General features: G+C 41.7%; 1 protein-coding gene across 2 annotated transcripts in view; it reads right to left on the reverse strand.

The window, feature by feature from the left end:
• Positions 1-236: 236 nt before the first annotated feature.
• Positions 237-23,682, reverse strand: part of cemip (cell migration inducing hyaluronidase 1) — an 85,656-nt gene continuing 62,210 nt past the window's right edge. For both annotated transcript variants that reach the window (XM_054618155.1, XM_054618148.1), the window contains exons 20-28: positions 22,704-22,884; positions 21,149-21,364; positions 13,313-13,524; positions 9,889-10,074; positions 6,660-6,864; positions 5,942-6,028; positions 4,029-4,186; positions 3,616-3,716; positions 237-2,604 (exon numbers count right to left, since the gene is read on the reverse strand). In XM_054618155.1, the coding sequence (XP_054474130.1) occupies positions 2,477-2,604; positions 3,616-3,716; positions 4,029-4,186; positions 5,942-6,028; positions 6,660-6,864; positions 9,889-10,074; positions 13,313-13,524; positions 21,149-21,364; positions 22,704-22,884 (1,474 nt within the window). In that variant the 3' untranslated portion in view covers positions 237-2,476. The remainder of the gene's footprint in view (positions 2,605-3,615; positions 3,717-4,028; positions 4,187-5,941; positions 6,029-6,659; positions 6,865-9,888; positions 10,075-13,312; positions 13,525-21,148; positions 21,365-22,703; positions 22,885-23,682) is intronic.

A 23,682-nucleotide genomic window follows, 5' to 3' on the forward strand; every position in this document is an offset into this window, starting at 1 on the left:
TTTTAAAAACACATTAAACATACAAAACACTAAATTACTGCTACAACCTCCGAAAAAAGACCAGCTATTTCGGCAAAGGGAGGATAATACTTTCTTTTGACAGATTGATAGGTTTCTATGTTATTTTGAAACGGGGAAATTGCACATTTAAAGATTAACCGACAATTTAATTTACTCATTTATATCATTATGGGCTTCTTGCTGGTTCAAAATTACAGACAGATGGATCACAAACACTGACAGGAAAAGAAACGTGGGAGGAAAACATCACAATATCAAGTGAGCGTTAACAACCACTGGTCTGGATGCAAAACAAATAATGTTTCTCTTTTTGTTTGTTTCTTCTTCTCTATTCTCTCTTCAAACTGTTTAGTCAAACAAAGCAGGCATATAACCAAGTGAAGAAACCACTCAACTTCTACATTGGTCACATACCACAAAGACCTGCATGGGAAGGATGCTCGGTGATGCACATACATAAAACATGCGTTTGATTAGCTAGCTCACACTTTCTTAGAATTTGCTCCCTCTGTTCTCATATACAGGCTTTGCATCATAAATCACCTTGCAACCGTAGCTGATGAGCCATTGGAGAATTAGCCAGTAGTAAACATCAAACAGACTGGAAAAAGAAACTCTTGGAAATGCGTGTTGTTAAATGATCAATGTAAAGGGGATTCTTATTTTTTCACAACATAGGTTATGGGAGAAAAACAATTTGGCAAATCAAGTCTTCTACAAACCGCAATCATACACAACTCTTTGTAATAGCACTTATGTTTCCTCCCAGTGATCTGTGCCAATGCAAGAAGTGTGAATGAATAAACATCCATAGAAGGAAGGCGCATACTTTAACCAAACTCTTTTGCATTTGCCTTTTAGTTCAGTTTTTTTGACTGGTGTGTAACCTGTTAGATGGTCGGGACCAAGCGGGACTGAAACAGCTTGGACTGAGACTACTTTTTAACTAAAAGACTTAACTTTCATGCTAGAAAAACCAATTCACCATTGACCATGACCTTGGACAGATTATAAGAACCCTATGTCCCTGGACACAGACATGTCGAAGGTCTTCACCCCTCCTACATAAGAGAAAGACTCCCAGACTGAAAAAGATACAAACAACTACAAATGACAAATGGCTGCATTATTTGTACCTGTTTCGTGTCTCTGATGAACCAGAACTATCAGAGACTCAAAATCAACTCAGTGAAGTCGTTCTTAGCAGTTATCTGAGTCTTCCTCACTGTTATGCGGGCCCATGACCCCTTTGGACCCTGGGCCTGTACCTGATATGCCAGCTCAGTGATCCATCCATGACCGCAATCTTCCCCTTATGATAACTATCCAACTGAAAAGCATTGGCACTAAATATTTTGCAGATTTGTTAATTATAACAATCTGGGTGGCATCATGTTTTTTTTAGAGGATGCCGTCAGACGTCAGCATAGTCTCCCAGTATCCTCTCACAGCACTGACTAACAGCATTGTATAACAGTGTCATCTGATATAGTCAGAAGACTTCAAATGAAGTGCTTATTTGATCTTTGTAACTTTCCCCAAATTCAATTCAATCAAGCCCACATCAACCATTGATTTGACAGGTGAGTGGAGAGGTGTAGACTCTCTTTTTCATTCTTTACCCATATCTTGCACTCAATAACTGCAATGTTTTCACTCTGCCTTCTCATGTGACTGTTCATTTGCCTTTTACACAGATACAATAGTGAAGTCTGCTAGAGGGCAGAATATGAACAAAATGTTAAAAGGCTGAACTGTCTTTAGCCCCAGTTTCTATGCCAAAGCTTGGTGTTGCAAGAGAGGAGTGAGTTCGGATTTTTGGTTATGTCAGAGAACTAACAAGCCAACCAAATAACCAACAGGCCATCGTTAATGTTAACATGAAACTAAGTTAATGTCCATGTTAGCTGAAGCAAGAAACTGAGGTTTTCATGTTATCTGACCAAATCCAATGGTTACTTTAGGTGACAAGCTAACGTTATGTAAACAATTATGTCAGTGACACAATGATAGTGTTCAGTCAGAAATCAGTTATGTCTATTGATGTCTGTGGAGACAACCAGGTTTCTGCAAACACCCATGGCTGTTCGGAGCCACTGTTGCCTCAGAGATAATGACCTCAAATATAGCCCGCAGAGGGTGTTTTGTCATCGTAAAGTCCTCAATTGATGGGCTTGCTAACACAGATACAATTCATGGGGGGGGCAGTGCTGGCTCTGGGAGAGGGGTCTTCCCCTTTTCGACACACCAAATCACATAATTCTTTCTCATTGCCAAATCTAGAAAAAACACCACTGATCCTTTACAATGGCATGGAGCAACTGCCTGCGGTGCTGGCAGTGTGTACGTGCATGTGTAAGTGCGTGTCTGTGCATTGTTTTGGGGGATTGGCAACGAATGTTAGTATCTGGGGGCTTCATAGTCTCTTTGCTGTCCTCCCCACTCTGCCTGCCTTTCATAGCTTCATCTTGTGGACCACAGGGATAGGCAAGACCTGATGGATCTTGGCTCGATTGGCGTCCACCTCCATATGGATCCAGTCAGGGTGGAAGGAGCCCTTGAAGCCCACAAATGCCAGCTTATCTGCAGAAGGCCAAATTACATCAAAGTCAGTGACATCATCAGAGCACCAGGGTGTTTATCAGCAATGCCCTGCCTCACATTTACTTTTGAACAGCAGAAGGGGGCCTGCTTCAATTCTGAACTAGCCTGTGGTTCTGCACACTGGAATCAAGGGGCTGCAATTGACCCTTGGCTAAGCCCCGCCCTCCCCGCTACTGCATCAAGATGTCGGCGCTACGTTACCATGGAACCCACACCGTCACTAACTGGCTCACTGCATATATATATATATATATATATATAATATTTGGGAAGAATAATAAATCAAATTTTGGGAAGAACAAGAAAGTACTTTCTGAGCGAGGCAGACAGAAGATTCGATCGAATCCAGGATGTCAAAGGAGGCTACCTGCCTGTCTACCTCTGTCCTCTGTACCTGTCTGTCTGTCTGTCTGTCTGCCTGTGCAATTTCTGCCTGTGCACTCACTACTACTCACCGGAGTCTTACACAAGCAACTATCTTTACAGCTGTGAGTACTAACTAGAGACATGTTGGTTGTTTACATTCATAATGCTAATTTTGGGGGAGTGGCTTTGGAGGGAGGCCTGCAGGGACGGACTGTCAGTGTTACCACTTGGCCCCGTTCGAGCAATATTTGGTAACTTTTGGAGCTAGTGCTGCTAGCAATTTTCATTGGAAAAGATTTGGCAACACTGGGCTGGATTTTTCAGTTGGATCATTTTGCATTTAAAATAAATGTATCTTATATTTAAACCATAAAGCCTTTGATATTTTTGTTAGGCTTATCCTTTTTCTGCCAGTGGAATCTAATTTAATTCATAGTATAATACTAATAATATTGCTGTAATTTGATCTTTATCTGCAACTGTGCAGAAAAACTAAATATTTGCCACAATTAATATACATGCAAATAAACAAACAACATGTGCAGCATTCAAATTTTGATTTAGAATTTGAATGCAAACGTTATGAATGAAGCTCAATCAATAGGTAAATATACAGGTAGTTACCTTTCAATTTGATACTTTTGTCTGCTCCAAGTCTTTCCAAGACTTTAGTCCAGGTTCCTCTGGTAACCAGACGGCCCTTAGATGTAAGGAGGACGATTGAACTAAAGAGACAATGAGAGACAGCTCTTTATTTTACTATTGACATTTACCTGATAGAAGCAGCATGTGTCTTAAAGTTGTGTGTTATACTGGCCTGAGACTATTTGTCATAAAAGTGACTTCAAATGATCATGGCCGCATTTGGTTCAGTGTAAAATAACCTTGTGGCAATTTTATTCAGTTTCTTTGGATGCCCCATGCATCATCCAAAAACAAACAAAAAAAGGAAACAAATGAAGAAACTTAAACAGAGTTGTAGTACAAACTGTTGAAGGACTTTTAGTGTAGTTGGACAGTCAAGGAGCAGCTTTTACCCGTCTCTCAGTCCAGTGACGTAGTTGTCTATCTGTGCCGGGATGCCCTGTAAGATGGAGTTCCTGAAGCCTTTGTTCTCTACCACCTTCCCATCATGTCCATCAATAACTGTCAGTTGCACCCCATCTTCTGGCTGGTACAACTTCCTGCTGTTCACCTGTCACAAAATGGCCAGCAAATCACACTACAGTTCTGGTATCTATTAAATGACAGCACTGCAATAATGTCAGTGATTTAGCAGAACTGATATCAAATAACACAGGTCATACATAACATGTCAGACAAATATATAGGAATAGCTTTCTGTAACACTTTTAAAACAAACTCAAAAAAATCAAAATACACTACAATGGCCCCACGATTCAAATGATGCTCTATGGGCCCCTCTAGCGTCAGTTTTGCACGTCAGGGACAAAGTGTCAGTTTGGTCAGTACCGCTTTCTCCTTTCAAAATAAACTTCCAACGGCGCGTTACTTAGTGTTTACAACAAAACTACTTGTTAAGGATTAGAAAAAGATAAGGGTTGGGGTTAAATTAACGATGTTTGTTATGTAAAATAAATATGCTTGTTATGTAACTATGGAGGTGATGCAACAAAATCATATAAATCAACGTATTCTTACACAGGCCATGAACAGCGGTTTCCTGTGGGAAAGTTTTTTCATGGATGGGTTTACATTGGAGTCAGTTGAAAGCCTGGTGTGTCTCATAAAGACACACTAAAGGACGCTTCAGTGCGTCGCTATAAGACACTGAGTGGCACTGACCAAGCATCGTAATCGGCGATTTTGGAGTGAGAACAGAGTTGCATTTTTTACCTGGAGCCCTGCTCAGAACCAGCCAACAGCTGGGCTCTTAGGGGTACAGAACTAGACTCGTCTTTTTTAAAGTTGTACAAATATCAGTTAAAGGGTTACTTCAGAGTTTAAGTATTACATTTTCACAAAAAGGGGACTTGCAAGAGAAAGATTTGAAAACAATGGTCAAAATTTGAAGCAGCAGAATCCCTGACTTTTATTTTCTAGTAAAAGTCACACATGAAATCAGACTGGCTCCTGCATTTCCCATAATGCAACTTGATGGCATCTTTCAAACCCTTCCAGTTTTTAAAAATGTGTTGCCCACAAGCCAAAGCTGAGATAACCTGATGACATAACTGTTACATCTTCAGGGTTATTTTTCAGACTTGACAAAGGTCCTCCAGAGACACAGAACACGGCTGAGTAGCACTGACCCTGATGAATAAGCAGATTATCTTAATGCCAATTTACGATTGGAAGTGTTGTGAGGTGTTTGGGCTGTCTTTTGAAAATATTGCTAGCTTGCAGGTGCTGGAAAACGGTTCTTTTAGACATGTAAGTAAACATCAACGATTGTGTTTCTGGTGCTTCTTAGTACATTACTGAGGGCCTTTCCTTCACACCGGGGATCATCTGAAGGCACTGAGTGACTTTTCTATCTGCAGCCTCTAACTTGTTGATGTTGTGCAACACCAAGTCAATTTCACACAATAGATTTTCTAGTAACATTTTGTGCAACCAGCATCAGTATTTAAAAAAATAATAATGCAATGCTTATGTGCACATCGAACTTATCCTTGAATTAATTATTCTACAGTTTCTTGAAAACGCATTGAAAACAGTTTACATAGCTCTTAAAACTCCTTTTGCTTTTAATCTCTCAGGACCGTCCGTGTCTTCATCCTTAACACAGGGTATTAATCCGCCAGTAGGATCATGTGTGTGCGTGCGTCCGTGAGTAAGTGTGCAGCTCTGTGTCTGTCCGTGGCTTATCTTGCATTCAGCTGCAGCAAACTGAATATTATTAATATCAGCTGAGTGCATCGCTGACTCCCAGCCACTACTCTTAGAACAGAGACACAGTGGGCGGAAACAGTTTGCTGTGTTTTACCTCAGTAAAAGCAAAGTCTTCTTTGATGTGGAAAAATCGAGTGTTGTAGGACTCCAGTTTGACCTCCAAGAAGTGTTCTGGTGAGTTCTGAGAGTAACCAAGCAAATAAGTTATAATACACAACATTTGGTATTTCACAGAAGCCATTTGAAGTCAGTTTTCACTCAGCAACATCACAAAGCCAAACAAGTAACACTAAAGAACCACAGCTGCAAAATGCCATTTTAATATAAGAAATATATTATATTTCTAATGACTGCTAGCCTTTGGGGAAATTTAGATCAGCAGCAGTAAAAGTTAACACAAATTCAAAAATTAGGCTGGATGTAGAGAAAAGACGTAAATAAGGATACGACAAATAGGGCATTCATCACGGTGGAATGTAATAGGGAGTGCACGTATGAATACAAGATGTGTGCAGATACAGAGATAAGAAAAACACACTTGGTGAAAAAATACTAACCTAGTAAATTTATTCAGAATGAACATATCTGATGATATCTCCAACTTGCTAACATCGTATGAGCCTGAGTGTAGCCTGAATGTAGTCTGAGTAAATCCTTAGTGTAGCCTGAGTAAAGCCTGAGTATAGCCTGAGTAAAGCCAGGTCAGTTCAGGTCCACTGCAACTGCCTGTAAAACATCTATGACGAGCACAATGTCTTGTTTGAACATTTTTAAATACATTTAAGTATTCCACCCCCTCTCCCTTTTCTCACCAGCCTGACATTAGGTATCTTTCTGGGCATGGGTACATCCACAACAGGCAGCTCAGCGTGTTTGGGGTAGGCCTGGGCCATGCAGTTGCTGGGTAGACTGCCTTTAGGGATGACGGCTGTGATCTTCACCCTCTCACAGCCCTTGACAGAGCAGAAGGCAAACTGTTCCCTGTCGTTATGGGCCTTGACCTTCAAGAAGAGCAGGCTGCAATACACAGTAGAGCTTTAGACATCATACACACATACAAGTTGCAGTGCTGAGGAAGTATAGGACCTTTTGAATCTGCTCATCTATTACTTCCATTTCTGACCGAAATGCATGGCATTCACCAGGGTAAAGACATGGAGTGATTAACTCATAATTCTGACTTCTGTATCTCATTTTTGACCTGTCCTGGCACCGCCCTGCTACAATAACTGCGGAGCAAGCAGAACCTCGGGCCCCTTTACTGTTATAGTTACCTGCTACATCTTTCCAAAGAATACTACATTACTCTGTATGCAACATTACATTGGTGTTAATATCTTCACGGACACATTACATTGTATATAGTCACACCTGTCACATCCATGAATGATGATATGTAGTGTTAAAGCGCTTTGAGTGGTCGTAGGACTAGAAAAACGCTATACAAGTCCAGTCCATTTACCATTTCAACATCCGTGGTTGCTCGTAGTAATGGCAGCTGTTGAAAACACCAAGAGAACGTATAGCTAAGCCTTCAAAATAGAAATACAGACTCATCTGTGTTTATCATCTACATCCAGGGACAGGACATTGAGATTGTGCAATCTTATAAGTACCTGGGTGTTCACTTGAACAATAAACTGGACTGGACTAATCATTCAAATGCACTTTATAAAAAGGGTCAGAGCAGACTCTATCTGCTGAGGAGACTGAGGTCCTTTGGAGTGCAGGGAGCACTCCTGAAGACCTTTTTCAACTCCGTGGTGGCATCAGCCATCTTTTATGCAGTGGTCTGCTGGAGCAGCAGCATCTCAGCAGCAGACAAGAAGAGACTCAACAAGCTTGTCAGGAAGGCCAGCAGTGTGCTGGGGTGTCCACTGGATACGGTGGAGGTGGTGGGAGACAGGAGGGTGATGGCCAAGCTGTCATCCCTGATGGACAACACCTCCCACCCCATGCAGGACGCCCTGGCAGCTCTGTGCAGCTCCTTCAGCCACCGGCTGCTTCACCCCCGGTGGTGAAGGAGAGGTACCGCAGGTCCTTCCTTCCTGCTGCTGTCAGGCTGCACAACCAGCTCTGCTCCCAGCAGACCACATGACACATGACAATAAAAACACTGCAATAATAGTTAAAAGGTTTTTTTTGTTTTTTTTCTGTCTGTAAATATTATATTTCAGTTATTGTGTTTTTCTACTGTTTTTATTGCTTATTTATAATACTTGTTTTTTATTTTTTTTTTATTTTTTTTTTTTATCTTGTCTTTCTTTACTATGTCTCTTGTGTGCACTTTAACTCTATGCTGCTGTAAGCCTGCAAATTTCCCCGCTGCGGGACTAATAAAGGATTATCTTATCTTATCTATCTTATCTTATGTAAGTAACTACGAGCAACCACGGATGGGGGGACATTCAAAATCCCCTGAAAGCCTCAACAGCAATATTTTGGGGAGTATCCGGAAAAACCTTTAAACCGTCCTTCAATATCAATTCAAATTCATTATTCACAAATATTGTTTCCTTTTCCTTCTGAGCCAGATGAAGCACTGTATGGTCTGAGCCTTATATTGAATACCCAGCCTATGTTTGCTGTGACTGAATTGTGATGGACCTGCTGTGCATCAGGTAAGACAGATGTACAGCGACACACATATGTGAGTGTGTCGGCTTAGAGAGAGAGGTGTGGTCAGCTGTGTGGATTCTGTTGCAAGCATTGTTGTGTGAGGTTGTGTAGTTGTGTAGTTGTGTGGGTCCTCATTGTTTACAATATTAGCCTTGGTGATGTGTGTCCAAAGCGTGAGGTTTATTGCCTTGGCCTGCATGCATGAAAACTCGTAGGCCCACATTGTGTATTGAGTCTGGTGAAGACTTCAGCATTATAAAAGTGAAGCATTAGGGCGACCCCCTGACATGTATGCAAGTCATGTATCTCTAATGCAGTCTCTCTAAGTACTTTGATACCATTTGGTAACGCATTCAATAAAGTAAAGTTTGCAGTGGCAACACAGCTGAGTTCCTATTAATGGACAGACTTGAATGGGTCACAGAATGTGTAACACCTGTTATCTCCTATTGTGAGATCTTTTCTAGTAATAATGTAAGTACGTCACAACTCTGAGTTCCAGAAGTCATTATTACAAGATAAGGCCTCCGGTTTTTCCTTTGGAGAATGCAATACCACAATTCACTTTAGTTCTCTTTCTTCTTGTCATTCTCTTTTTTGCTCCCTCTATCATACATTACATTACAGTCATTTAGCAGACGGGGTTAAGTGTCTTGCCCGAGGACACATCGACTGCCGAAGCCGGGTATTGACCCACCGACCCTCTGATTGGAGAACTACCTTGCTCTCCACTACGCCACAGCCGCCCCCTACCTATTTTTATTTCTACTTTCCTCTTTACATTATATTATATATGTTGGTCGAAATCTTTTGACCGTAAAAAAGTCAATCTTAGATGACTAAATCAAATCTTAATCTAAATCAAAGTCTAACTTGGAATTAAGTGTGGTTTTATTAATGATCACACATAAAGCCAATATACTTTAGTACAACCTGGGTCTATTTGTGTAGTTGTAGCCATCATTCCTCAGTAATATTTGAAATGAAGTCAATGAGCTTATTAATGAAACCGGAGAACACTGAAGATCAGCATGCAGACGATCAGAAGGGTACGCCAAACTTATTTGGAAGAGGTGTTGAAAGGTCAAATGATTAGCCAAACCAGGACCGTCACAGTTTACAGAACCTCTTCCTGCTTTGACCTTCTGGACTTCGTTGTGGGTTCTCAGTGTTCCTGAGCAGTGAGGGATTATTATGGCATTTACCTCCAAACGAGGTGCTTTAGATGACCTAGATAAACTGTTGGTTGTTTACAACCTGTCAGATTGTGCTTTCAGACCCACTGGACTTTGTTGTATGGCAAATATATTACATGCTTTTACACTGACTGTTGTTTTGTGAGTGGTGATAGTAGTGTTGGAAGTAAAGTTTGCTTGTGAGATGAGGTGAGCGTGTGTGTGTGTGTGTGTGAGTGTGTCTCACCCAGTGTCCTCCTCCCAGTAGTAGTATCCTCTGGCCAGGTGGGAGTGGTTGATCTTGTCCCTTTGCGCTGTCCTCATGAAGACGCCGGTCTTGCGGGTCTGCTTGGTCAGGCGGTTGTGGATATCGGAGATGACGGTGAAGGTGGTGCCTTGTGGGTAGCAGAGGCCCACGTTGATCCAGTCATTTCTGAAACACCCCGAACACAGTACTGCTTTCATCTCAAAGATAAAGCCCTCCACATCCACAGTGACCGCACACACATGATTACTTCTACCTTTATCTAATCAGGTGAATATCACATGATATGTACATTTAGTGGATTAATAGAGAAACAGAAAAGTAGTAATAATAATAATAATAATAATAATAATAATAATCAATCCTTTATTAGTCCCACAATGGGGAAATTATTTCTCTGCATTTAACCCATCCCGGAGGAGCAGTGGGCTGCAATGAAGCGCCCGGGGAGCAACTTGGGGTTAGGTGTCTTGCTCAAGGACACCTCGGCATGTTGCCGGTAGAGGGGCTTGAACCACCAACCTTGTGGTTACGGGACAAGCGCTCCACCTCATGTGCCACAGCCGCCCCAAATGACTATGAAAAGTCGAATGCAAAATCCTTCATCAAAGATTCAAACGAGCAGGAGTTGGCTGCATTAATAGATCATACTATACAAAGCAAGAAAGAATGGCCCATTAAACCATGATCAGAAGACACACACCAGCTGTTTTCTTAATTCCAGTAAAATGTCTCAGCTCTTTCTGCAGAGAAACTGCCTCACTTGCTGTATTCCTCTGTGAACTGTAGATGGAGCCATTGGTCATGCACCATTGACATAAATCTACTGGCTCTATACTGACAGGGTGGACTCAGCCATGGGGAGTAGCTAACAAGCTTGAAACGACAACCAGCTTTTATGTAGTTTAAATAGCTGAAGGCCACCCTGTTAACACCATTTGAAGGGAGGAGCACAAAGTGAGGCTCTCCCCATTTCTGTGGTGTATCTTGGTAAATAGCAGGAGTGATGGTCTCCATCAGTTTACTTCACCCAGCATGGATTATCTGAGTGACCTCAGGGCTGCCCTGTCATTTACAGAAAGCATGCAAGGAGGGATCAGTGTTCTTAACTCAATTAATCTCGCCATGTCATCATTCACAACATGTTCTTATGTTTAACCCTGATGTCTTCTCTCTGTCTACATTCTTTGTTGAACTGGATAGCAAACATGAAGGGATAAGTCACAGGAAATGAAACTCTGTAGAGTAAACCAATGATTGGCCTAGTGTGTGGAGATGTGAGAGTAAGCAGAGTTTGAACTTCTCCTCAAACTTTGTCCCACCTTCAAGTAAGTCCTATCAGGCCAGGCATAAAGACATGTTGGACACAGAATCCTCTAGAATACCTTTCTGATTATTGATAATAATACGGCCAAACCCTAACTACCTTCAACAAACACTTCCACGCCTTAAGGGCATACTCCACAGATGTATTGACATAATACAGTTCACAACCCTGCACTCTACTTCCACATTTACTCATCCCTGTCACATTAGACACAATGTAACACATCATGTTAGATAAGTAAAGATTCCAGTACAGGATACTTTTATTTGGATCTTTTGCACACAAGACCTTGTACGCAAAATGTATTATATTTTGCACAATGGTATTCATTTTTGCCTACATGTTATTAACTTGTGTAAAAAAGATAATAACAACTGCAAACAGGATAATAATTTGTGCAAACAAGCTCTAAACTTACAGTTTACAAGGGACCTTATACTTTGTGAACATACTGTAAGTCAATAACTGTGAGCACAAGATATTGATTTAATATGCACAAATTACTATCGTGTGCCCACAAGTTATTATTTATGGCAGGCAATATATTCATTTGTAGACCATAAAAATAAAAATAAGGTGACATATGGTGCATAAAACAGCTTTTATAATTATTATCTGTGCCCACAAGTTATTTTCTTCTACTGAGGTGACTGTGGTTCAGCACGGTGCTGTGAGTTGTGATTTAGCCTCTCTAGATCTCAGAGCACATCTTGACTGATAAGCACCATATGTACTTTGTAGAAAAAAGACAAACTGATCAGAATCACATTATAACATTTTCCACGTTATAACAAATTCTATTTAACTTGTTATAACAAGTGACGTTCTAGTTGAATGAGATAAGTTGCTCTCGGACGGAGGTGCACTCCAGTGTGCCAGTTCGAGCACCCGTGCTCCGGCTGTGAACTGGCACTCGGCCATCATAATGTCAATTGAAGCATAGAGTAGACCTTAATCCAGGGGTGTCCAAACTTTTTTCACTGAGGGCCACATATAGAAAAATATACTAAAGGCTGGGCCACTCACTAGAGGTGAGGTATATCACCTCACTTCTAGTGTCAAAATCAATCAAATGTAGGTAAATTATGCTTGATATTTGAATATGCTTAAAGAAAAAAACATCCTACATCACAACTTTCCATTAATGGATTTTCATTTATTTTGTTATAAAAATGGTTGGCAGCTCATTCTCAAAACAGCAGCCTGAGATTGCTTCTTACTCAGGATGGTGATCCTTCACAGCCCTGGAGAGGGGGTGGGGCTTATCTCCATGGAAACCTCTGTCAACAAATCCATTTATTTCACCATCAACCATGCCATAAATAAATACTAATTCTGCTTTATACTTGTTGTGGCAGTCCCAGATATCCTGGGAAACTAAACGCCGTCTTGTCTGAGTTCATAACATCATCTGTGGATTTATTCGAGCCGTATGAACCGAAAATAAACAATTTTACTGTGATTTAATTGCAATAAATGTACAAAAAGGGACGCTGAAATAACATAATGATGGTGGTTTGTAAAAAAAAGTCAGAATTCATGTTTTGTTAGTTCTCTCTGCAGGAGGAGAAGGAAATCACTTTTAAAATGCCTGTTTTGTGAACGGAGCTCGGACCGATGACAGAGTGACAGGAGGAGAAGCTCAACGCTGATTGGCTGATCGATGACAGAGTGACAGGAGGAGAAGCTCAACGCTGATTGGCTGTCGCAACACAGCGTCCCGCTGTTTTTAGAATTTGTAGCGGGCCAATTAAAAATGGCCGCAGTTGGCCCGCGGGCCGTAGTTTGGACACCCCTGCCTTAATCCAATCGTGTTCCTCGATGTATCTGTTCTCCGCACAACATTTCGTTGTTATAACATGACAATATCTTGTTATAACAATAAACGCTTGAAGTTATAACATGATGTTAATCAGTTTTTCAATACGCTTCTATGCCCATAAACCTATGAGTGCTTTCCATGATAGGTAAAGTAAATGATTTTCTCCTGATCAAACTATCTGGGCTCAGTGTGAAGGTGGTGTTTGTCATGAGTGTGTGCTGGGTGCTGCCACAGGTGCGGCTCATGTGTCCACTGACTTGTTGAAGTTGATGAGCCAGATGATGACCTCAGCGGGCGCTGCCTGGTCCCAGTGGATGGTGTAGCCTTTGGCCAGTGTGATCACCGGCTGGAACTGCTGGTAGTGCTTCTTCTTCCCCAGTGCGCCCTCCAGTGTCAGGGGCCGATCAGGGTACTCATCCCTCACCATCAGCATGTTCAGGTTGGCAGGGTTACGTGTCTGGACGTAGATCTGGAGAAGACAGACCATTGATTTAAAAGGCTGATTCCAGTGTTTGGACAATTATTTTTAAAAGCGTTACCCAATATCGATATTGAGTGACGCTACACTTCCGTGACCACGCTGTCAGTAGGGACATTAACCAGCTGTAACCGCCCAATGAGAGCAGTGCAGAGCGGCGGCCGTGAGCTAACCAGTGGGGCGCACTCGCATGCACCAACATGCACTCACATGCACCAACATGCACTCACATGCACCAACATGCACTCACATGCACGTGGCCGGTAGGCTCTGTGAAGAAAGCAAGGAGAAGCTCTGGTAACAACAGTAACACAGGGAGAGAGACTTCATGCTCTGATCAGATAGACATTACTCCTCTATCTTTACAAAGACAATAGTTGTAGGTTGAGATATTTTATGCTTGACTCAAATTATTTAATTTAGCAACTTTACTGTTGTGCCTTAAAACGTGTCAAAACCACCGGCTGTGCTGCTTTCATCTTTTTATCCAAAGTGCTGGGGAGGTTGTGCTCTGTCGCTGTTGCCGTTACTAAGCAACCAAAACGTTCACACTGCAATGAAGATGATGACGTTGCTGTTATTTGGCAGTAAGCCTCTCTGATTAAACTAAACAAAGTCAAAACAAAGATAAATTGATATCCAGCACTGTAAATCCCTCACAGTAGCTCCATTAACCAGTTGGCCCTTTCAACAGGATGTTGTGACAAAGAGGTGAAGCATTGCCGGCTGCAATTGGTTGTTCATCATTAGCCATGATGGTGTCATTCATGCTTTTGAACACGGCGTCCATGCGACTACATTGAAAACAATGGATTGGAAGGCTCAAAAAACGCGGTCTCTGACATGGTCTCTGGACTTCCTTAGTGTGGGCCAAGCACCAAATGTTCAACATCCCTGGTGAAGGTGTTTCTGTTACTTTATCCATTTATCCATTCAGACTTTTGGCCAGGCTTCATTTAACACATAAAGGAGGAGACCGTTCATGGAGCAGTGTGCAATGGAATGTTTCTTTTCACTGACTACACCAAGACAGTGAGCTTTCATTTTGGGATTGGTTCGGTAGTTTCTGGACCCAGCAGAGCACTGTGAAACAACCAACGCAGCAGTGCAATAAAACAGGACAATTAAATGTGGACTCTTAAATATCAGATCTCTGTCATCTAAGGCTAGTAAATGATTTAATATCAGATAATCATATTGATTTATTTTGTCTTACTGAAACCTGGCTGTGTCATGAAGAGTACGTTAGCCTAAATGATTCAACTCCTCCAAGTTATATTAATACTAATATTCCACGAGGCACAGGCCGAGGAGGTGGAGTAGCAGCCATATTTGACTCAAGCCTATTAATAAACCCTAAACCTGAATTAAATTATTACTAATTTGAAAGCCTTGTTCTTTGTCTTTCAAACCCGAGCGGGAAAGCATTACAGTCAATTCTATTTGTTATAGTGTACCGCGCACCAGGTGCGTATTCTGAATTCCTTCAACTCCTTCAGAGTTCTTATCAAGTTTTGTCCTCAAAACGGATAAAGTTATTATTGTAGGGGATTTTAATATTCATGTGGATGTGGATAATGATAGCCTTAGTACTGCGTTTATTTCATTATTAGATTCTATTGGCTTCTGTCAGTGTGTACATAAACCGACTCACTCTTTTAACCACAAACGCTTGACCTTGTTCTGGTTTATGGTATAGAAATAGAAAATGTAATTGTCTCTCAACAGAACTCTCTTTTATCGGACCATTATCTAATAACTTTAGAATTTTTACTACCGGAGTTTTCGCCATTAGGCAAAAGTTTCTACACTAGATGTCTATCTGATAATGCTGTAGCTAAATTTAAAGAAGCGATTTCATCGGGGTTTAATTCATTACCATTGCTCAATATAACAGAGGACTCCTACGCTAGCTTTAGTCCGTCTCAGATTGACCATCTTGTTGATAGTGCTGCATGCTCACTGCGAATGACACTGGACTCTATAGCTCCTCTAAAAAAGAAGCTAATAAAAGAAAGGAGGTTTGCTCCATGGTATAACCCTCAAACCCGCGAATTAAAGCAAACATCAAGGAAACTTGAAAGGATATGGCGTTCCACCAATGTGGAAGAAGCGAGGTTAGCCTGGCGAGAAAGTCCTAAAATATATAAGAAGGCACTCCGTAATGCTAGACAGCCTATTATTCAGCATTAATAGAGAGAAGTAAGAACAACCCCAAGGTTCTCTTCAGCACTGTAGCCAGAATGACAGTCACAGCTCTGTTGAGCCGTGTATTCCTATAAACCTCAGTAGTAGTGACTTCATGAACTTCTTTAATGATAAGATTCTAACTATTAGAGACAAAATTAATAATCTCCTGCCCTCAACCAGTACCGATCGATCCTCAAATACAGTAACCTTAGAAACAGCTGTAGAACCTGAAATTTATTTAGATGGCTTTTCACCCATCGACCTTCAACAATTGACTTTAACTATTTCTAAGTCTAAACCTTCCACCTGTCTCTTAGACCCGATTCCGAGTAGGCTGCTTAAGGAAGTTTTACCATTAGTTAGCAATTCTTTATTAGAAATTATCAATCTGTCTTTACTAACAGGCCATGTACCACAGGCCTTCAAACTAGCTGTAATTAAACCTCTTCTTAAGAAACCTACTCTAGATCCAGAGGTGTTGGCTAACTATAGACCTATATCTAACCTTCCGTTCCTCTCTAAGATCCTTGAGAAAGCAGTAGCAAATCAGCTCTGTGACTTTCTGCATAAGAATAGTTTATTTGAGGATTTTCAGTCAGGATTTAGAGTGAATCATAGCACGGAGACAGCACTGGTGAAAATTACCAATGACCTTCTAATAGCTTCAGACAAAGGACTTGTCTCTGTACTTGTATTGTTAGACCTTAGTGCTGCGTTCGACACCATTGACCATCAAGTCTTATTACAGAGACTGGAGCATCTTATAGGCATTAAAGGAACCGCACTTAGCTGGTTTAAGTGGTATTTATCAGACCAATCTCAGTTTGTATATGTAAACGATGAAACCTCGATGAAAACCAAAGTCAGTCACGGAGTTCCACAAGGGTCTGTTCTTGGACCAATTTTATGCACCTTATACAGTATATGCTTCCTTTAGGGAATATTATCAGAAAACACTCAATAAACTTTCATTGTTATGCAGATGATACCCAGTTATATATATATATCGATTAAGCCAGACGAAACTAACCAGTTCTCTAAACTTCAAGCATGTCTTAAGGACATAAAAACTGGATGACCTGCAACTTCTTGATGTTGAACTCCAACAAAACTGAAATTATTCTACTAGGCCCAGATCACCTTTGAAATCAATTATCTAACGATATAGTTTCTCTAGATGGCATTGCTCTAGCATCCAGCACTACTGTTAAGAACCTCGGAGTTATCTTTGATCAGGATCTGTCTTTTAACTCTTATATAAAACAGATTTCAAGGACAGCCTTTTTTCATTTACGTAACATTTTGAAAATCAGGCAAATCCTGTCTCAAAGTGATGCAGAAAAACTAGTTCATGCATTTGTTACCTCTAGACTAGATTATTGCAATTTGTTATTATCAGGCTGCTCTAATAAGTCTCTTAAATCTCTCAGTCCGGGGGGCAGACAAACTCATCACTTTTAAGAGTAGGCTTAAGACCTTTCTTTTTGATTGCGCTTATAGTGAGGGCTGGTTCAGGTTCGCCTTGGTCCAGCCCCTAGATCAGGGGTGTCAAACTCAAATACACAGTTGGCCGAAATAAAGAAATTGATACAAGTCAAGGGCCAGATGGGTTCAACGTTTATTGAAAACTTATTGAAAGAACCTTAGTGCACATATTGAACCTGGAACTAACAAGGCCTATAGAGTATTGCCTATAAAACAACATTAATTATGAAATAACAATTATAAATAATACATAAATAAATAAAAATAAAAGTAATAAAATCAGTTTCATTAATTGCTTATGGCTCTATCTGCAGTTTTTCCAGAGTAATTTCAAGTGAAAACATTTTCTACAGGCAAACAGCCAAAAATAATTGACTTCAAAGAAAAATCAAATGTCCTGTAGTAGCAAGAGAAAAAAAATGCAAAAATGAAACTACATTAAAAACTGAAAATGCGTCAAAGCACCGTTTGCTGCTCTGTGATGCTCATTGGTCTGAGCCAGACACTTGGTGTCTCATCTTGGATACAAGTTCATCAATGTCTGGGGTCAGGCTCTGAGCTGAGGAAACCCTCAGGATTGAGTGAAGGTGCTCATCAGTAAGACGAGTCCTGTGTGAAGTTCTGTTTATCTTCATCAAAGAGAACAGTTGTTCACACAAGTATGTGCTGCCAAACATAGAGAGCGTCTGAGCAGCCTGGGAGCGCAGCTGGGGCATTGTGTCGGGGATGAAACGTGGAAACTCTGCAGCGCCCACAGACTCATATTTTGCCTTCAGTGTGTCACTACATTGGAGCTCAATCAGCTCCATTTGGAGGTTTGATGGTGCGTTTTCCACGTCAGCTGCAAATGGATTACTGAGCAGTTCAAACCTGCTTTTTGGGCTTCAAAATCTGCAAATCGCTGTGTGAAGTCAGCACCAAGCATGCCGAGTTTTTCAGCAAACTGTGTAGTTGGGAAGGCAGTGACCTGCTCTTTCATTGTTTGGCAGTGCGGAAAATGGCTCAAGTTTTCCTGCAGCATCTGCGTCTCCCACAGGCGCAGCTTGGTTTTAAAAGCCCTCACTGTAGCGTACATGTCAGTGATGACACGGCCCCGCCCCTGAAGCTGCAGGTTGAGCGCATTCAGGTGGCTTGTGATGTCACACAGAAACGCCACTTCACACAGAAACATTTTATTTCGGAGCTCTGTTGTGCCTTTCCCTTTGCTTTCCATGAACTCACAGATCTCCTCCCGCAACTGGAAAAATCTTTCCAGCACCTTTCCCTGGCTTAGCCATCGCACCTCTGTGTGATAGGGCAAGTCACCACATTCTGTACTTAACTCCTCCAGAAAAGACTTGAACTGGCGGTGATTTAAACCTTTGGCTCTGATAAAGTTAACCGCTAATGTTATGATGCTCATCACATGTTCCATTTTCAAGGCTTTGCCACACAACGACTCCTGGTGTATGATGCAGTGATAAGCTGTCAACTCACTTGTGACGTTTTCCTCCTTCATCTTTTCTCGGATCCTCCCCACCGATCCACTCTTTTGACCGCACATCGCAGGCGCTCCATCTGTTGTCAGTCCCACAAGTTTATCCTACGGCAGCCCCATTTTATCGACACATCTGGACACCTCTTCAAAGAGATCTTTCCCCGTAGTTCTGACATGCATTGGGTGTAATCCCAAAAACTCTTCTGTTACGCACAGGCTTGAGTCCACTCCACGGATGAACATTGACAGCTGGGCAGTATCAGAAGTGTCGGTGCTCTCATCCGCAGCAAGGGAGTATGCGATGAACTCTTTTCCCTTTCCCACAAGCTGTTGTTGGAGATTGGCAGCAAGGTGACGCACACGGTCAGCAACGGTGTTTCGGCTTAGGCTCACATTTAAAAATGCTTGCCTTTTTTCTGGGCACACGGCGTTGCAAACTTTAATCATGCAGTTTTTGACAAATTCCCCCTCGGTAAAGGGCCGGGTTTATTTTGCAACCTCTGCTGCCACAATAAAACTGGCCTTAACAGCAGCCTCGCTTTGTGATTTGGCGGAATGTGACACCAGACTTCTTTTTAACTCCTCTACCTTCTGTAGCCTTTGTGTCGTGTCCAGATGCTTGTATCTTGGTGCTTCGTTTCATAGTGTCTTCTTATGTTGTATTCTTTCATTACAGCCACACTGTCTCCGCACAGAAGACACACAGCTTTGCCCTTTACATCCGCGAACATATACTGTGTCTCCCACCTGTCTTGAAAACTCCTGTTTTTCAAATGCCACCTTTCGTTTAGCCATTTTTTGGGGAGAGGGATAGTTGAAAGTTGACACAAGTGGTATGTAATACAGACTGTGAGGCGCGCGTTCGCGGGCCCGCGATTGACGTGCCGACACACGGACAGTGCATTGTGGGATTTGTAGTATTTTGGTGGTGCGTGCGATATACCGGCGGGCCAGCTCTAATAGGGCCAAAGATAATTCATTCACGGGCCGGATGTGGCCCGCGGGCCTTGAGTTTGACACATGTGCCCTAGATGCTGCTATATGTCTAGACAGCCGGGGGACTACTTAGGATACACTGAGCTCCTCTCTCCTCTTTTCTCCCCTCCATCTTTATGTATTAATCTCCTATTATGCACATTACTGACTTTGCTTCTTCCCCGGAGTCCTTGTGCTTTCTCGCCTCGCAGGTTTCCATGAATCGGGGTTATATCTGGACTGTGATCGTGCCTCCTGCTGTGGCCCTGCTGACACCCACTGCTACTACCACTATTATTATTAGTCACATTACTATTATTATTCTCTGTACTATTACGCTTATTGACTTTGCTTCTACCCTTGAGTCTTTGTGCTTTCTCGCCTCGCAGATTTCCATAAATTGTGGCTGTTCCTGGACTGTGGTCGTGGCTCCTGCTGTGGCCCTGCTGACACCCACTGCTACTACCATTATTATTATTAGTCACATTACTATTACTATTCCCTATATCATTATTTTAATTCTACTATAGTCATTGCTGCTTTTATAAGTAGTCTTAATTTTTTCCTTCGCTACTCTGTTTACTACTGTGATTATATGAATCATTTATGTCATATACATTGAATGTGTTGTAACTCTGTTATGTTATTCATTCTGTACACATGACATCTATTGCATTCTGTCCATCCTGGGAGAAGGATCCCTCCTCTGTCGCTCTCCCATAGGTTTCTTCCTTTTTTCTCCCTGTTAAAGTATTCTTTTAGGGGAGTTTTTCCTGTGCCGATGTGAAGTGTTCTGGGACAGAGGATGTCGCATGTGTACAGATTGTAAAGCCCTCTGAGGCAAATTTGTAATTTGTGATTTTGGGCTATACAAAATAAACTGAATTTAATTGAATTTAAACTTTTTCACCATGTTTGTGTAGCCTAATATTGGTAAGTTAACATCTACAGACTACAGTAGTAGTAGAAAACAAAATGGCAATACTCTCATTGGCAGTCATTGATTCATTTCTATTATAATTCTTTATTTTTGTTATTTATTTGTGTGTGGCGGGAGGAAGGTCCAAGCAGTCCTGCCCAAACCCGTCCACAGCCGAGCCCCCACTATGCGCAAGAGGGTCGGGGCCGGGCAACCGTATGCCCCCCCCTAACAGACCCAGTCCAGCCCCACACTGGAGTAGGGATGTGGACCACTATTCTTAGTGGAGTAAGAATTTACATAGTCCAATCTGATTGGTCAACTGATTGTTGAATCATATTTGTTGTATTTTTTGCTTAAATAATCTGATACTTATAGAAGAGTATTTTCATGATAATTTATCAATAGGATTACACACGTATACAATTACTAATATAAACTCATTCGTGATTTAAATAACTATGATTGGGATATGAAAATGCATGTAATCAACTAATGCAAAAGGTGCAACAGACAGTAGATTGGTGCTTGTGGAGGCTTATTTGTGGAGATGAATGTGTGAAACACACCTGTGCGTAGTGGCCGCTGCAGATGGCAGCCTTCCAGTCGGGTACGTCAATGCAGTCGGGGTGACGGAGTAACCAGTTGTCCTCCTTCACCAGGAAGGCTCCGGGATACTCGCTGACCGAGCCATCGATATCGTGGAAGATGGTCGTCTTGTCCCCGTCCATCTGCATCTTATTAAACCAGGGACCCGGCTCCCCAAAAAACACCCGAGACGTGATCTACAGTAGAAGGATGGAGTGAAAGGCAAACATTTGTAGCTGCTCATATGGGGTATTCTATACAACCCACGGGTCCTGTGGTGGTAAGGACAGCTCACAAAGCCTTAAAAAACTAAATTTCATTGATTCACATCAAAATAATTTTTCTTGTCAAAGACATACAAAATAAGAGTTTTCTACCATTTCAATGGGAACTTATGTATGCATGAGAAATTATTTTACACAGCATGTGGTTGTTGTGGTCTCGGCCACATCAGCCTCCTCGATTCCTCTCCCCTCAGTCAGTGTGTGAACCACATTCCTTAATGACGTTCACCTTGATATACTTATGTTTTAAACTGAGTGTAGCCTACATCCAATTTAACTGCTTTAATCCTGACATGTTTACAAGAGCAAACAGCTGATGTCCTTAAATTATCATAAAAAACATTCTCCTGGATTCAGCACAAATCTTCTGTATTTAATGTTGTCATATAGATAGACAGGACTGTGTTTATCATATCAATCATAAGTCACTCTTATTTGTATAGTACTTTTCATCCAAACATGTGTAGTGCTTCACACAATAAATAAATGAAGCGTATTATATATATAATACGTGTGTGTGTGTGTGTGTGTGTGTGTGTGTGTGTGTGTGTGTGTGTGTGTGTGTGTGTGTGTGTGTGTGTGTGTGTGTTAAATAAAAAATGCTTCACAACCCAATAATTCTAGTCCCATGATGCCGCGTTGTGAATTGAATTGATGGTAAACATGAAAGTTGTCATACAACATAAAATACAGTGGAATAACAAAACAATGGAGGCAAGGAAAGGAATTGAGGAGGCACATAATTAGGAAAAGAGACCTTCTCTCTCTCCCTCCCCTCTGCCCCTCTCTGTGTTTGTGTGTCAGTGGGGGTGTGGTGCTCCCTGCACAGCTTCAGCGCAGCTGAAAAATCAATCAATCACTCTGCCCCGCCAACATACCTGCCATCCATCAAGCATGCAGTTTGAAATCCCCGCAGGAGGACCTGTGCTTTCAAACTGCATGCTTGAAAGCATCCCACGCCACGCCATTCCACAACACACCACCCCAGGTCACGCCATTCCTCAACACACCACACCACTCCACACAACACACCCCGCCAAGCCACCCCTCCCCATTTTCATTAGGACTGATAATGAAGATATGGAGGGATTGTGTGAGAGCTGTAACTGGCTTTATTTCCAGGCTTTGCGAGTTTACATAATCCTCATGTGCAGGTTGCAAAGATTTGTCAGATTTACCATATTTGTGATATGCAATGGTTATAAATGAGCCCCCAGATGTTTTGTGTATTTCACATAAGTAGCTGACTCACAGGTACATGGTCAAAGATGATATTAGTGACGTTATTGTTGGGGCAGCTCTGCCACGAGTTGTTGAGTCTGAAGCCAAAGGCACTGGTGTGCCGTCCATCCAGCGCTGTGTATTTCCGGAATGTACAATTCTGCATGTTGATGGGCCCATCGTAGATCTGCATGCCTCGGATAGGAAAGTCACTGCAGGGAAACACACACACATTAACCTATCAGCAAAAGTACTGGTTTGACAATTCTGTCTGATATCGGGCTATGTACTTTAATCACTGACTGAGGATAATGTTTGAAGGATTCAAAACTTTTTTGCATTGAACAATGAGTACCCGGAAGGTAAACTCATAGCAGTCCCAAAATGTAACGCCAGGCACCCTCACCGGTCTCCATCATGGCTACGTAGCGGAAGGGGACGTTGGAACCACGGCTTTTAAATCCTTTGTCTGTCACGCTTTGATTTATTTGATAGGCCTGATGGAATAGTTCCATATAAATTTGCACAACAAAACACCATGGCTGAAGAAAATTGAAGAGTTGGATGATGAGGCACTCCTGTTCCTTGAATTAATAAGCTTGCTGTTTTTTTGTAACAGATGCAACGTACTTGTCCGGAAAACCCACCTTCCAGCTTTGAAGATATAATCTTGTTGCAGCTGGTGATCATTTCCTAGTGGGTTTGTGGTACTGGTGAAAGACGTGTTTGTACAGCTGACTCCCTGCCATAGATCCTACTGAGAACCTCTATGTAGTGGTCTCCATGAAACGTTCAGCTAGTTGCATCAAAGAATGTCAGGCTGAAAAGGAAGTTCTCTTTTTCCCACACAATAGAGAAATCTCTGATAATACTGCTGATGATACATTCCCTCTGTACTGTCAGGTGGGCTGGGACCGGACCAGGTCTGACTGTCACACATACCAGTCTCTATTAAATTGGAACTCTATCTACAATCTATATTTAGGGTATTAAGACTTTGGCTGGAAAAG

The sequence above is a fragment of the Anoplopoma fimbria genome, chromosome 2 (assembly GCF_027596085.1).
Source record: "Anoplopoma fimbria isolate UVic2021 breed Golden Eagle Sablefish chromosome 2, Afim_UVic_2022, whole genome shotgun sequence".
Taxonomy (NCBI): domain Eukaryota; kingdom Metazoa; phylum Chordata; class Actinopteri; order Perciformes; family Anoplopomatidae; genus Anoplopoma; species Anoplopoma fimbria.